This window comes from Aptenodytes patagonicus, chromosome 6 (genome assembly GCF_965638725.1).
Source record: "Aptenodytes patagonicus chromosome 6, bAptPat1.pri.cur, whole genome shotgun sequence".
Classification (NCBI taxonomy): domain Eukaryota; kingdom Metazoa; phylum Chordata; class Aves; order Sphenisciformes; family Spheniscidae; genus Aptenodytes; species Aptenodytes patagonicus.
Genome location: NC_134954.1, coordinates 76,345,222 through 76,362,442, shown reverse-complemented (window position 1 = coordinate 76,362,442; position 17,221 = coordinate 76,345,222). Strand labels below are relative to the sequence as shown.

Below are 17,221 nucleotides of genomic sequence, written 5' to 3'. Positions count from 1 at the left end.
CAATGTTGAGATCTCACTCAAGAAGACATTTCAAGGTCTTCACTGCCACAAGATACAGATGAGACAAGTTATAACAATCCTGAAAACAACATACTCCCTTCATTTCAAAGCTGAGTACCTCTGACAGGCTTGTGGCTCCCTGGCAAGTGAAAACAATTGCCAATACACTATGGTGGGCTATTAACAGCAAATATTTGAAAACAGGTAAGTAATGGGAATTTGTATGACTGACCATGAAGACTGTCATTCTCCTGTTGCAGGATTTGGATAATAAAAGAAGGTTTAGAGGCAATTCCATGCTTTCTATCTGCATCCCATTATGATACCATGTTGCAGAGACCCAACATTTTCATTTTTGTTAACAAGGAACTTTTACCCCTTAGTAACATGGATGAAGATGAGGAGTCTACATTCACAACGTTGAAAAATAAAAATTACTTTCTTCCTGCCCTGTTGTGATTTGAAAACCTCTGACAAAACATAGATAACTTTAAACAAACCATGGTCCAATTGGCTAACTGAAGGTTTTCTGGTGACAACTATGCAAGAATCAGCAGCAATGGCAGAAGCAGTGAAGACAACTCACAAACTGTTTCTGAACGGTAGATGCCTGGCTAGTCAGACCAGGGTTGCGCGAGTTGGGACATCTGAGAGAGATGATGCCATTGACAGAGAGATGCACCTCCTGCAGTTTCTTGGCTTCTACCAGTTCTCAGTGGCTGCTGTGGTAGAAGACAGGGCTAGGATGGGATGTTATTTCAAGCTATAGTAACTCTGGGATATGTTAAGTTGCTTCAATTGCCAAATGTCACTGTCTGTGAAATATTAAGAAGTAATTGTAAGATGAACTATGAAATGTTTACCTAATAAAAAAAATGTTGCCTGTTGAACAATTCAGTTGAGCATCTTCCAGTAGTTCGAGTTGATGATCTAAGAAAGCGTAGCCTATATTTGAGCGGAATACTTCTACCTTGCATTTACTAATTCTCATTCAACTGCAACATACAGTGCAGGGACACACAACTCCCATTGCCTATGAAAGTTCAAATGGTGCTAAAGAAAAGGCAATTACATTTTTGGACATTTTTATGATACAATTGTGCAACAAAGAAGAGGACAAACAAAATTAAGTTCATTTATACCTTCTTCACATTAACCTCCTGCACTGATTTATGCAGAGTTCTACATATTTCCACTTGCTGTAATTCGGAGCTAAATCAAGCAACTGACTACTTAAAAACACATTGAATACTGTATTTTTCCAAGATGAATATCATACAGTAGTGACCTAATATTTAAATTCTCTACTAGAATCTATTGAGAAAAAAATCTGTACTTTTAAATAACCATATTAGATCAACTTTAACATTTGCCGTAAAAATAAAGTTTACTCACGCACACAACTGCATTTGCATGCTTTCAGTATCTTCCAAAATAGAAGACAAAAGATAAAAAACTGGACAGGGTAAAGAGAATCACAGAATACAGGATGTGAAATGACACAGCTACAATTATTGGCTGATCACACTTACTCTGTATTCAACAGCAGCAGACCATTAAAGCCCTTAATACTTTTATGCCTGCATTGTTCACTAGTCTGGTAAAACAGTTTAGTGCTACTCTAGCTGATGAGGGATCAAAATTTAAGCAATTCATAGAAAGCTTACTCTTAGTCAATGGTAGAAAGGAAGAATGCCACTTGAGGTATTCACTGACTACATCTGAGCAGCATCCTCTTTGGAAACTGTTTGATACAATGCAAGGTTCTTTTAAATTGGTGCTGAAGCCAAGTATACTGTTTTGCCAGCTGGTGATTAGAGTTCAGTTGCTGCTGAGCAGGTAGGCTGGTAATCTAAACATAAAAGTGTTACAAAAGGTATAAATACGCCAGTATATTTCAGGGGTACCCACAGTTCTAGGCAGGCTCTTTTTCAAGGGAAATTTCTCCTCAGAAGCCTAACAGTACATGCTAGAAAGAAAAATTAATTTCTAGACCTTCATATGAATAAAGGAGTACACAGAATTTTGATTAAGGAAACACAGGTCAGCAGGAGAGCACCTGAAGAGCAGCACAAAGGAACTCCAGCCAGTAAGACAGCTTCATCGGGGGACCGACTTAAATGCCTCTATGCAAACGCACGTAGCATGGGGAATAAACAAGAGGAGTTAAGAGACGTGCGCACGCCTGCAGGGCTACGACCTTATTGGCATCACGGAGACGTGGTGGGATGGCTCCTGTGATTGGACTGTTGGGATGGAAGGATACAGGCTTTTTAGGAAGGACAGGCAGGGGAGACGAGGAGGGGGTGTCGCCCTCTATGTCAATGACCAGCTGGAGTGCATGGAGCTCTGCATGGGGATGGATGAGGAGCCAACCGAGAGCTTGTGGGTCAGGCTTAAAGGGAGTACAGGGACAGGTGACATTACAGTGGGGGTCTACTACAGGCCACCCGACCAGGAAGACAGAGTGGATGAGGCCCTCTATAGACAGATAGGAGCAGCCTCACGCTCACAAGCCCTGGTCCTCATGGGGGACTTCAACCACCCCGACATCTGTTGGAGGGACAACACGGCAGGGCATAAGCAATCCGGGAGGTTCCTGGAATGCGTCAATGATAACTTCCTTCTCCAAGTGACAGAGGAGCCAGCGAGGAGAGGTGCTATGCTGGACCTTGTTCTCACCAACAAGGAGGGGCTGGTGGGGAATGGGAAGCTCAAGGGCGGCCTGGGCTGCAGTGACCACGAAATGGTGGAGCTCAAGATCCTCAGGGCACCGAGGAGGGCGCACAGCAAGCTCACTACCCTGGACTTCAGGAGAGCAGACTTTGGCCTCTTCAGGGATCTGCTTGGCAGAGTGCCGTGGGACAAAGCCCTGGAGGGAAGAGGGGCCCAAGAAAGCTGGGTAATACTCAAGGATCACCTCCTTCAAGCTCAGGAGCGATGCATCCCAACAAAGAGGAAGTCAGGCAAAAACGCCAGGAGGCCTGCATGGATGAACAAGGAGCTCCTGGACAAACTCAAACACAAAAAGGAAGCCTACAGAGGGTGGAAGCAAGGACAGGTAGCCTGGGAGGAATACAGAGAAACTGTCTGAGCAGCCAGGGATCAGGTTAGGAAAGCTAAAGCCCCGATAGATTTAAATCTGGCCAGGGACATCAAGGGCAACAAGAAAAGATTCTCTAGGTACGTCGGGAATAAAAGGAAGACAAGGGAGAATGTGGGCCCTCTCCGGAACGAAACAGGAGACCTGGTTACCTGGGACACGGAGAAGGTGGAGATACTCAATGACTTTTTTGCCTCGGTCTTCACTGGCAAGTGCTCAAGCCACACTGCCCAAGCCACAGAAGGCAAAGGCAGGGACTGGGAGAATGAAGAGCCACCCAGTGTGGGAGAATCCCAGGTTCGAGACCATCTAAGGCACCTGAAGGTGCACAAGTCCATGGGATCTGATGAGATCCATCCGTGGGTCCTGAGGGAACTGGCAGATGAAGTTGCTAAGCCACTCTCCACTGTATTTCAGAAGTCGTGGCAGTGCGGTGAAGTTCCCACTGACTGGAAAAGGGGAAACATAACCCCCATTTTTAAGAAGGGAAAAAAGGAAGGCTCGGGGAACTACAGGCCAGTCAGTCTCACCTCTGTGCCTGGGAAGATCATGGAAGAGAGCCTCCTGGAAGCTCTGCTAAGGCACATGGAGGACAGGGAGGTGATTCGAGACAGCCAGCATGGCTTCACCAAGGGCAAGTCCTGCCTGCCTGACCTAGTGGCCTTCTATGATGGAGCGACTACCTCAGTGGACACGGGAAGGGCTACAGATGTCATCTATCTGGACCTCTGTAAGGCCTTTGACACGGTCCCCCACAACATCCTTCTCTCTAAACTGGAGAGGTATGGACTTGATGGGTGGACTGTCCGGTGGGTGAGGAGCTGGTTGGATGGTCGCATCCAGAGGGTGGTGGTCAACGGCTCAATGTCCAGATGGAGGCTGGTGACGAGTGGCGTCCCACAGCGGTCCGTATTGGGACCGGCACTGTTTAATATCTTCATCAGTGACATAGACAGTGGGATCGAGTGCACCCTCAGCAAGTTTGCAGATGACACCAAGCTGAGTGGTGCGGTCGACACGCCAGAGGGACGGGATGCCACCCAGAGGGACCTGGACAAGCCCGAGAAGTGGGCCTGTGTGAACCTCATGAGGTTCAACAAGGCCAAGTGCAAGGTCCTGCACCCAGGTCGGGGCAACCCCCGGTATCAATACAGGCTAGGGGATGAAGGGATTGAGAGCAGCCCTGCCGAGGACTTGGGGGTACTGGTGGATGAAAAGCTGGACATGAGCCAGCAATGCGTGCTCGCAGCCCAGAAGGCCAATTGTACCCTGGGCTGCATCCAAAGCAGCGTGGCCAGCAGGTCGAGGGAGGTGATTCTGCCCCTCTACTCTGCTCTGGTGAGACCCCAGCTGGAATTACTGCGTCCAGCTCTGGAGCCCTCAGCATAAGAAAGACACAGACCTGTTGGAGCACGTCCAGAGGAGGGTCACAGAAATGATCAGGGGGATGGAACACCTCTCCTGTGAAGAAAGGCTGAGAGAGTTGGCGTGGTTCAGCCTAGAGAAGAGAAGGCTTCGGGGAGACCTTCTTGCAGCCTATCAGTACTTCAAGGGGGCTTATAAAAAAGATGGCAGCAAACTCTTTAGCAGGGCCTGTTGCAACAGGACAAGGGGGAATGGCTTTAAACTAAAGGGGGGTAGATTTAGACTAGATATAAGGAAGAAATTGTTTACGCTGAGGGTGGTGAAGCACTGGCACAGGTTGCCCAGAGACGTGGTGGATGCCCCATCCCTGGAAACATTCCAGGTCAGGTTGGACGGGGCTCTGAGCAACGTGATCTAGTTGAAGATGTCCCTGCCCGCGGCAGGGGGGTTGGACTAGATGACCTTTAAAGGTCCCTTCCAACCCAAACCATTCTATGATTCTATGAGTTAGTCATTTCATCTGAGACAGGAGTGACATATATTTTGTCCTAGAATAAGAGCCTTGGGAAATGGACTTCTCAGACTTGATTCAGCAAAACTGGAAATGCTTCTAAACAGCAGAAACAGTAAACTTCGAAGTTCTGGGGTTAAATAAGGAAGAATGGCCTATGTGATTGAACACAATATTAAGAGAGTTGGAAAAAACCCCAGTTCTTCCAGTCATCCAGAAAATGTTGACAAAGATTTTTGTTTCACTCACGCAAAGTTTGGAAGTCCATTTAATAAAAAGTACCGCCTTCATTTCAGAACTGATACACATTTATCCACATAATTGATCACTAGATGCGTGCAGATCAGAATTTCAAAGTGAGACTGTACAATGTTTGTGCCTAATTACTGGAAGTGCATTCAGTAAGTCTTTTTTTCAGGTATTTTGTTGAAGTGACATGCCTACACAGTCGGATTACAGACTACTTGATATAAAGCACTACATATCTGAATTGGTAATCTCCCAAACTTAGTATCAAAATACTGTCATTCTAGTAAAGATGTTTTTAAACATGCAATAATAAATTCTTTGCTTTATGGAGAATGTATTTTCCTCCACTTCCATCTGTAAAACTTAGGGTTTTGCCTTTCCCCCTCTCTCCCCCGCAAACTGTATAAAAAAAATCTGAAGAACTATGTAAAGTATTTTGTACTTAAACAATAAAGAAGGGAAAAAAGGAAACTGCACACTTTAAGAATATGATATGGTTCAATACAGTTATACAAAAGGAAAAGGTTTTGCTGAAATGTTGAACAAAAGTGAACACTTCTAGGAAAACACTTAGGAAAACCCAAGAGATTTATGATTATTCATCCGAAAGCATATCCAATCATTCTTACTCTATTGTCACCTATTTACAAAAGAAAAGGTGAAAAGTTGTCCATCTTTAGGTGTCAAAAACAACTAGACCAATGAACAAAGAAACTAAAGAAACCTGCCACTGCTGCAAGTGCTTCTTTCTTAGCAAAGAAATTAAAAACAGCATATTCGTGTTACTTTTGAAAACTGGATCCATGGGTAGTTTTTCTTGCAAGACCTTTTCTCTCAGCCCAATCACTGAAAAAGAAAACTAACATGCTAAGCAGGAAATTCAATTCCAAATGATCCCATTTAATCTTGCCAGTTCAGCAGCAATTCATTCCAAATTCAGCAGCATACGGCTTGCATGTGTAAAGTAGCAGTGATTCCACAAATCTATCTGGAGTACTTGGCAACTAGCTGCCCCTACATACTCCCCCGCCGCCAAAAGTTAGTGCTATGATGCTGCCCCTCCAATTTGTAACAATTTGTTATTTTAGTATGAAAATAGTCGATTTACTTTCAATATGCCTAAGAGACTCCCTACAGAACTCAACTAAACATGTATCCAAGTACTCCCCAGGATTCAGAAATATAGACATGTATATTTTAATGCTTTAGTTTTACTTAAAACTTGTTTCAGCATTTCCTAAGAAACTTCTATCCATTATAGTACGGAAACTTCATAACATTTTAGAAGGAAAATACATATTTTGGGAAAAAAAGAACCCAAACAAACTAAAACCTCCAAAACAAACCTACAAAAAACAACCCCCTCCCCAAACCAAAAAAACCACAACCCATCATCAAATCCACTAAAAGAAAAGGCCAAAATATGTTTCAGCTTCATTACAGTTAACCATAGGATTTCCCTGCACTTAAAAGGAATACCTCTAGTAGAGATGCAACTTATACCAGTAAAAGTCAGTCCTTCCCTTGATTTTCATCCAGAAGTATATCCACTGGTGTATCCACAAACAGAAAACTTAACCTGGTAAAAGAACTATCCCCCCTACCCCAACCAAAGCCAGTGGTGGTTGTGGTCGTAGTGTCATAATTTATACTAATTAGGGATGTATTTTCACATTAAAAGAAAGCTTGAGTTTTGTCAGAAAAGCACAAAGCTGTAGTAATCCAAGTTTCTTCACAGATTACACTTGTTCTGCACATATTGTAACACTGAAAGTGAATTTAAATGTTTCTTTCCTAAAATATAATCAAGTGAGATTTACATAGCTGTCTGACAATTTTGCCTCAGTGAAAGACTGTTCAGAGTTCAGGAGACACACACTGGTTTGGTAAAAAAGTTGCTTTAAACTGATTTGGGGTCATAGGAAAAAGAAACAAATGGAGAGTTTATTTAAAGTGGCTTGTAGGGTTCATAGACTAATTAGTGCAACTTTTTATATAATCGTATCTATGCCACTATGGTAGAAAGCTTTACAAAGTCATCCAGTAAATTTATCTACCTATTTCAGAACTACTGTAGTAATTTTAAAAGTTTTTATTACGTTAAAATCTTGCACAATTTGACAAGTAATAATAAAGGCTTTTCTGAATTGTGTTTCCACTGTAGTAAGTGTTTCTGAAGTAATGAAGGTATGGCAACTCTACTTTACAAATTCAGACCTACTGCAAATAAAGAGAGATTCCTGTACAAAAGGAAGTTAGGCCATAGCAAACAGTATAGTAGTTTCTGTTCAAGCTTAATAAAGTAAATAACTGCACTGGAAAATATTCTGTTCTGGGCTTTCTGCCATACAGGAAGGGTGTTGAATATGTCAGTGTCCATAATTATTATCAACAGAAAAAAATACCAGAAAGCAACAGTTCAGCTCTTAATTATTTCATGTTATCATTTTCAAGAGTGAAGTACAATTTACATCTTCCTCCCCCTTGTATTCGTTCTGATGTGTCTATACATTTTAAAGTTAGGCTACAGTTCTGAAGTTTGTGTTTCACTATTAAACACAATTTTATTTTTTCCTTTCATCAGAATTGAGTTACTTAATAGTCCACATATTAAGTAGTCTTTATGAATGGAAAGGGGAAGAGGTTTTAACCTCCTTTTTAAAACGAGGAAATATTCCATTATCATTTTTTCTCTAAGAACAAGAAAAAGATAAAACCCCTTTCTTGGGTAGGAAAGTGGATGTTAACAAATGCCTTTTTACTGTTTACTTATCATGTATCAACCTAATGTAGACAACGTTGTCATAATTGTACGTTCAGTTTAAGCAATCACTATTGCATCAAAACCACACAAAAGCAATTCTGGATAGTAAACACAGCAGTAAGATTATTGGCTGGTGATCACTAGCAATTACAGTACTGTCATTTATTGCAATGCTGCTCATCAACTAAGCTACCATTATGAGCATGTTCTTTGTGAACTGCAAAATAAAATGGACCAACTTAAAAATCACCACAAATGTACTTTAAGCAAATGAGTTCCAATTGACATTTGTGATAAGCTAAGATGGCACAAGGCAAGCTACTGTCTCAGACAATGAGAGGTGACTCAAGATCACTGTAACTCAGATGACTGCGATTACTCGTATCTCGATAGCCTCCAGCGTCAATATCCTCCACATTGGAATATTTAATATTAGTTTTAATATCACTAAGAAATTACTAGGGTTGCTATTATCATCTTAAAATACTTGTGATACTATTAATTTAGGCATGAAAATAAAGATCTAAATTTCATCATCCTGCAGGAAATTTTCACTTAAGACTGAAGGTTCTATGGGTATGAAATCTGTTGATATCAAGACAATATAATCTAATTTTCACCTTTTTTCTTAATATTAGTATGGGACAACATATGAGAACTAATACATGACGCGTTTGCATTTAGAGTTAGTATCATGAATCAAGTACTGATTTATCTTAAAAGAAGTTCTGAAACAGAGACAGCAAATCAGATTTATTCTGAAATTCAGGTGTTACAGTTTATGTATTAAGCCAAGAAAGACAATCATTATTTCTAGTTCTGACAATGAAAGCCAACTATTACTTCTCTCCCTGTGTTTTTTTAAAACAAAAAAAACCCCAAACCCCCAAAAACTTCAGTTAGAACGTTTCTTTGTAAAACTGCATTTTTTTCCCCTTGAATGATCTTTACAAATTAAGGCTGAACTTTTATTTCAAACACAATTTTATTTTCCCTATAGAGACTATCATTAAGATACATCTCCATAAATGTGTTGCAGATTAAAATATATTACTACCTTGGTACTGATAACTGAAACCAAACTCAAAGTTTAAACCCCATTCTTTAACAAAATTAATCATGCCAAAACCTTTATGTGCAGATTTCTGTAACATTGTAACACAACTTTGCAGAATGTACAAAAAGGACTGGTTCTCAATGTTGCATCAATTCCACATTAGGTTTTCTTTTTTATTTTTTAAACAATAAGCCTGCATTTCAAGTCTGATTTACAACAACAGTGCATACATTCCAAGGGATACAGAATACCATAATGATGCTTCTGTTCAATGCAATTAAATGAACCCTTTATATTCAGATTCTAACATCCTGACCTACAAAATACACTATACCAACACCAGGCAACACGTTTTAGAAACGATGTTTTTTTCCAGCAATGCAATAAAAGACAATGGTTAACTCCACAACGCATACTGAATTTCTGAATTGCTGAAAACAAGGCATATACCTGTTCCTTTACAGAAGCTAAAATGGTAGTGGCAGTAGTCTCTGGTTCCATGCCTGGGCCTGTGGAAGTTTCCTGTGTTGTCTGTGGCAGCCCCTCCTCCACCACTGGGGTCTGCTCAGGGGCTGGCATTTTGCCTGTAATAACAATATTTTAAAATAGTTTACATTTTGAGCCGGTGATGTTTAAGAAAATTCAAGTTTTCAGGATTATAAATTCTCTTATCTTTTTTCTAAAACCTTTCCAAACAACCAAATTAGCAGAGAACTTTGTATTATTAATATCAACATACTGTATTATTAATATCAATATTACTGTGCTTCACCTTCATAAACTAAAATCAGAATTACATACAGAATGTGAGGGTTGGGCAGAAGCAACTAGGCAGCATGACGTTTAAAGATTATTTTTAAAATACTACTTTGTGGTAGTTACTAAAGGTAGCAAAATCCAAGATGCGTGAAAAATACTAGTGTTAAAAATCAAGAACACCCAGGATCAGTCAAAGTTTACCACATGTGCAGTTTTTAGCATAGAAGAATGACATGTAACAGCAGAGTGCTTTGCTGTGAGGAACAAACCATGGAAGAGACTAATTATGGTAATAAAAAGTTAATGGGAATAATGCTTCTAGTGTTCTTTTTGCAAAAGAGGAAATTAAAACACTAAAGTTAAACCAATTGCCCTGGGCTATGGATAGCGTGGAAAGGACAGACAGGATTAGCACTCAAGAACCCCAAGCCTCATTATCGTGGAGGCAGCACACTAACTATTCCAGTACATGTAAAAAAAGCAACTAATTTGTTCAACTATAGAAGTCACTATTAACTAATATCACAGAGATAGTTACGAAGTGTTTAACACTGAAAATAGCAAGTAGGTGGCATTGATGTAATTTCTGCGCATATAACACGCTTTAATTTCCTTCAGAAAAAAGAAAATAAAGCTCATAAGGTCTAATGTTAAAAGTAGTCAATATTTCATTTCAGATTTTCAGAACAAACTCAATATTCCTAGAGGAGACCAATACGAACAGCACCTTTCTTCTCTTCATTTTGCAAGGAGCAGCTTACGCTGCAAACAGGCTCCAAGGCCAGGAACAAACCCGTAACACTTCTCAGTCATGATGTCCTGATTAACGGGGGAGGTCCCGGATGACTGGAGGCTTGCCAATGTGACGCCCATCTACACGAAGGGCCGGAAGGAGGATCCGGGGAACTACAGGCCTGTCAGCCTGACCTCGGTGCCAGGGAAGATTATGGAGCAGTTCATCTTGAGGGCGCTCACAAGGCATGTGCGGGACAACCAGGGGATCAGGCCTAGCCAGCACGGGCTCATGAGAGGCAGGTCCTGCTTGACCAACCTGATCTCCTTCTATAACCAGGTGACCCACCTAGTGGACGAGAGAAAGGCTGTGGATGTGGTCTACCTGGACTTCAGTAAAGTCTTTGACACTGTCTCCCACAGCATTCTCCTAGAGAAGCTAGCGGCTCACGGCTTGGACAGGTGTACTCTGCGCTGGGTCAAAAACTGGCTGGACGGCCGGGCCCAGAGAGTTGTGGTGAATGGCGTTAAATCCAGTTGGCGGCTGGTCACGAGCGGTGTTCCCCAGGGCTCAGTACTGGGGCCGGTCTTGTTCAATGTCTTTATCAATGATCTGGATGAGGGGATCGAGTACACCCTCAGTAAGTTTGCAGACGACACCAAGTTGGGCGGGAGTGTTGATCTGCTCGAGGGTAGGAAGGCCCTGCAGAGGGACCTGGACAGGCTGGATCAATGGGCCGAGGCCAGCTGTATGTGGTTCAACAAGGCTCAGTGCCAGGTCCGGTGCCTGGGTCACAACAACCCCATGCCACACTACAGGCTTGGGGAAGAGTGGCTGGAAAGCTGCCCAGCAGAGAAGGACCTGGGGGTGTTGGTTGACAGCCGGCTGAACATGAGCCGGCAGCGTGCCCAGGCAGCCAAGAAGGCCAATGGCATCCTGGCCTGTATCAGAAATAGTGTGGCCAGCAGGAGTAGGGGAGTGATCGTGCCCCTGTACTCGGCCCTGGTGAGGCCGCACCTCGAATACTGTGTTCAGTTTTGGGCCCCTCACTACAAGAAGGACGTTGAGGTGCTGGAGCATGTCCAGAGAAGGGCAACGAGGCTCATGAGGGGTCTGGAGAACAAGTCTTCTGAGGAGCGGCTGAGGGAACTGGGGTTGTTTAGCCTGGAGAAGAGGAGGCTCAGGGGAGACCTTATCGCTCTCTACAACTACCTGAAAGGAGGCTGTAGTGAGGGGGGTGTTGGTCTCTTCTCCCAAGTAACAAGCGATAGGACGAGAGGAAATGGCCTCAAGTTGCGCCAGGGGAGGTTTAGATTGGACGTGAGGAAGAATTTCTTTACTGAAAGAGTGTTTAAACATTGGAAGAGGCTGCCCAGGGAAGTGGTTGAGTCACCATCCCTGGAGGTATTGAAAAGACGTGTAGATGAGGCGCTTAGGGACATGGTTTAGTGGGCATGGTGGTGTTGGGTTGACGGTTGGACTCGATGATCTTAGAGGTCTTTTCCAACCTTAATGATTCTATGACCTGTTTTAACCATGACCATCCCTTCTCCATCACCTACCTTCTAAATGCTGAATCGGCATAAAGCTGGGCACACACTACCCTAAAAAGACACAGAACAACCTACAAGATCAGTGGCTGTGCTAAAGCTGCATGTTCCTGATTTGGTTGGAAGAGTAGTTGAGTTGACCCTCAAGGGATCTCTTCCAGAATCACCCTACAGGATTGCTTGCCCTCTCGGGACTTTTTCTGCATTGGTGCCTATACACAGAGGCTGAGTACAGGCAAAGCACTATGTTGTCAGAGGACTTCTATGCTACTACAGACAGCCTTGGGCAGAAAAGATGAGTGGAAACCAGAAGAGAGAGGATGTAAGAAAAAGTACTTGTGTTCCGCTTCGTGTACAGCAGCACATGCACCATGAGGAGGACAACTTCTGGTCAGGCTTACGAGCCTCTTCAAGTGTGTTAGCAGGTGGTCTTTATCAACCACACTATTCTAGTCTGCTAAAAGAGCTGGTATCACAGTTAACGTGCAGTTTCACATCAGCCACTGAGGGAATCAAACAAAAGCTTCAGAGAAACTAAAGTGAGATGAGTGATGAGAGGCAGTGGAGTAGTCATGGGGGCAACATATGGTGCAGGAGCCTGGTCACCCATCAGCTTCTATCACCGTGAATAGAAAAAGAAAAGCTGCTTCCAAAAGCATGTTAGAGCAAGAGCCTCACTCAGGCTCAATTGCTTTCTGGAGAAGGGCCTCTCCTCCCCTCAACAACCGCACAAGTCATACAGGGAGACTGTCCAGTAACCTGAAAAGAGTCTGTATAAATAGCCCATTTTCACTTTATGTCCGTATTGCATTTATCTTCTGGAACAAAGAAAAAGAAATTGCACAAATACCACGCTGCCAGGTTTCTGGCATCAGGACTGCAAAGGGAAATCCGAACACACTAGTTTAGCGACACAAAGAGCAACTTCTTTTCCTTCTTCCCTCACCTCACCTTCCAACAGGACCGAACCACCATCATGGCCACACTCTGTCCTTCTCCTAATCTAAAAAAATTTAAGTCCAGAGTACATGTTTCTTCCTCTCCCACCACAAGCACAGCACCTCAACACCCCAATAAAGCCCTTCCCCGCCAGCCCCACCTCACCTCGCCCACACCCTGCTCTCTGAGGGAGAGGAGGCCCCGCCACCGCCATGCTCGCCGGCTCCAGCTTGGCACCACTCCTCACCACCGACCACCAGGGCAGGTGCTCAGGCCCTGGCCACGGGGGAGTGGGGCACAGCGGCAGGCTGCAGGGTGCGCAGCCCCCCAGCCCTCCCCACCCAGGCCGCCAAGCCCCAGGGGGCAGGAGGCAGCAGCCCCACCTGGACCACGGCCTCCGGCCCGCCTCTCCTCTCCTCCCCTCCCACCTGCCTATTCCTGGCTGGCTCCGAATAAATACACTCTTCGCTTAGGTGCCACAGATTTGGTGAGAGAAACAGGGAGGAAAGGGAAGAGAGCACGAGAAAGGGAGGCGAGACAGCGTTTTCCTGGCCCTCCCATGCCTGCTGTTCCTCTCCCCAGGCACAGTGGTGCGGCCGCACCTGACAGGACCGTGGGGCAGGCAGCCCCGGCAGGGCGGCTCTGCAGAGACCGGCACTGCGCACAGCCCACCCACCCCTCCAGGCAGCGGAGGTGAGAAGCCCTCTTCCTTCGTGACTGGAGAAGGAGTGAACGGCAGCACTGTCACCTCCTCCAGCTACCAGAGTCCTTACCTCTACCACAGAAGCTAGAATACAGTAAGTTGATTTTCTAACAACAACAAAAAAAAAAGGGAAAAAAAGAAAAAAAGAAAGAAAAGCAAAAGATAACAACCATTTCTTCCACTGTCACTTTATCAGACTCAGTTGATCGCAATCTGTGTTGAAAGGCCTGTGGGTATGTCTGAAGGAGACGGAGGTGGGTCCCTCGCAACTGGAACAGAACTTACTCTTGGAGAATAGATATAAAGTGCTATTACATGCTATTTGGCTTGCAAAGTACCACCAAACAAAAAAACAGCCATGTCTGGCACTTTTGAAACAACATTTTTATTCATTTCAAGCTTGCAAATACAAAGGCTGCCACAGAGATTTTTATAAGCCAACCGTAAGCCTGGCATACACCTAAAACTTCAAGGACCCTTGTTTCTACAAGAACGAGTCAAATAGCATTCAAGAAAGCAGAATAAAAACCATGCTCTAATAGTTATAAAAGGATTTTGAAAAGTCAAAGATGTAACTTTAAGGTTTTAGAGAATAAAAATGTATTCTTTTAAGGTTTTACTTGTAAAAATCAATGCTTTCATCAACCTGTAATAACCCAAAGAATCACAGAATACACATTACGATTCCCAGGGCCATACCTGATTTTTTTAAATCACTTTCCAGAGTTCTTTTATGACTAGAACTCAGTATTTCAGGTTTCTAAATGGACTGTTAAATTTGCAAGCATATCATGAAGTAATAAAACTATCCAGTCAAGCTTTTCCTTCATTTAGGAATATTTGCTAAGTAATCAAAAGGCCAAATCTCAAAAACTCTCACAAGTTACACATGAGTTTCTTTCAGAAATGGGCTGCTTTCTTGTCCATACATCCCAACACGTCTTCATCTGCACGGTAACCAGGGGAGTGTCCATTGTGTTTTGGGACTTCCAGGTGAGAAACACAAAATACAGTACGATAATAAATAAAGCCAATCTTTCAAATAAATAAAGGCAGCACTGAATTCTCAGTTATGCAGTTATGCATGTCTGTTGCTTTAAATCAATTAAATATTTAGATGTGTTGTGGTTTAACCCCGGTGGGCAGCTCAGCCCCACACAGCTGCTCGCTCACTCGCCCCCAGTGGGATGGGGAAGAGAACTGAAGGGTAAAAGTGCAAAAACTCATGGCTTGAGATAAAGGCAGTTTAGTAGAGAAAGCAAAAGTTGCACGCACAGGCAAAGCAAAATAAGGAATTCATTCACTGCTTCCCATCAGCAGGCAGGTGTTCAGCCATCTCCAGGAAAGCTCAGATTCATCATGCGTAACAGTGGACTGAGAAGACAAATGCCTTAAGTCCCCCCCCTCCTCCTTCTTTCAACCAGCTTTTATTGCTGAGCACGATGCCATATGGTATGGGATATCCCTTTGGTCTGTTGGGGTCAGCTGTCCCGGCTGCGTCCCCTCCCAGCTCTTTGTGCACCCCCAGCCTGCTCGCTAGTGGGGTGGCGTGAGGAGCAGAAAAGGCCTTGAGGCTGTGCAAGCACTGCTCAGGAATAACTAAAACATCCCTGTGTCATCAACACTGCTTTGGTCACAAATCGCAGACAGCACCATAGGAGCTACTATGAAAAAAATTCAACTCTATCCCAGCCAAAAACCAGTACAACATCCCATCATGGTCATACTTTCTAAGTTTCCAGTTCTTTCCAAAGGTCTAACTATGGTTTACAAAAACAAGTTATGAGATACCTTAAAACACTGAAATCAGTGCAATATTTATTCCATCAAACAAAAGAGACTTCTTAATTTTCTGTAAGACATACGGGGAAGAAAAGCTCAGCTTTTTTTTTTTACTTTACTTAGAAGCTTCAAAAAGTCAAGGTTTTTTTTTATCTATGATATGCCACAAAAGTACTATTAAAATGTAGTGCCGATTCCTTGTAAGTGATCACTTTCAAAGTATATTGTCTAACTGAATGCTTAAAACTGGACTGACTAAAAACCTCTACAAAAATATGATATAAGCACAGATGTGAGATGATCTCAATTTGTCTTTTCCATAATTTTATCTGTCACTCTCTTCTCACCCCAACACTGTGAAATAACTCTTCAATCTATCTGTAGTAAATTTCTGTAACCAGTCAAGAAAATGTACATCCAAACTAGTTGGAAGGTACGGTAATTTCTCTGAACAGAGAATATACCCAATATTGAGTCTCTAATAATAACACTCAGATGAAAACCAATCAAATTAATTATTAATGAAGATGTCAATGTTAAATGTACATCTATCTCAGTGTTAAGAGGTATAATGAGAACACTATACCCTTCCACATAGGCAGTTGTTTTAACTGCTGTTCTTTCAATTAACACGTTTCTTGGCAAAGTTACTGATTTTCTAATCTCAATTTCAAGATTAGACAGCTGTTGGCTTTGATCCTACAAACACTTACATACATACTCAAGCTATTGCAAACGAGTATGCTCATTCACTCTGACCTCCTGTGTGGCCAGGCAGCTGCCAGGCACATGAGCTCAGGGTGATGTGGTGCAGGAAAGGAAGGAACGGGGAGATGCTGTCTGAAGCCCAGCCCCTCAGAGGACCCTGTCCCCACCACTGTGCCTCCGTCTAGGCATGCTGTTTGAGGAAAGGAACTCACAAGTTAATTTAGATTCTCATATTCACTTTACAGGAATAGGAAATACCAAATGCAGGATTCACGAGAGCCTTAAAACCAGGTACAAGTAAAACTCAGGAGGAGTTAATAAGAAAACCTCTTTCTTCCTTACGCAAGACTGGGATTTACTGGCTGAAGATACTTCCTGAGTTGTGTTACTCACTCCTTCGGGTATGGATAACTGGTTCATTATTGGAAAACAAACAACCAGACTTCATCCCTCAAAAAATTAGGTCCATAGTTATATTGCCTGCCTCTTTTGTCATGGCCCAGCAGTTAGATCTCACCCAGAATGGGAGACTTTGTTCCTACATCTTTCCTTGTCTGTCCAAATCCTCATCCCCTACAACCCTTTGCTGCAGTATCACAGCTACTAAGCTGCAGTCAGAACAGATGCGGGGCTGCTTTCTACAAACCTTATATGTGGATGAATCAGACAATATACACAGGTACCATTTATAAAGGCACCTTAAAGCTTCCCTGTAACCCAGCTCTTTTAATTCTCACACTGTTCCTGCACGTCAAAGACACTGAGATCTATGTAGGCATAATGAAAACTCAGAAAACATATTTTATTGTTCTACTGCTTTGTGCAATGCATTTCAGCATATCTTATTCACATAACTTCATAAAATTCCTGAATATGAGAGAAAAGTTTACAGACTTAAGTTCTCTGCTATAGCAAAGAATACATGACAATTGAAAGACTTAAATGTTCTGAGATGATCTTTTGGTGGATGTTGCAGAACTACAGATTTGTGAATGGTG

General features: G+C 43.0%; 1 protein-coding gene across 1 annotated transcript in view; it reads right to left on the bottom strand.

Moving 5' to 3' along the window:
- Positions 1–17,221, bottom strand: part of PKP4 (plakophilin 4) — a 107,865-nt gene that overhangs the window by 65,468 nt on the left and 25,176 nt on the right. The window contains exon 2 of the mRNA XM_076343244.1: positions 9,500–9,633. Within this exon, the coding sequence (XP_076199359.1) occupies positions 9,500–9,628 (129 nt within the window). The 5' untranslated portion in view covers positions 9,629–9,633. The remainder of the gene's footprint in view (positions 1–9,499; positions 9,634–17,221) is intronic.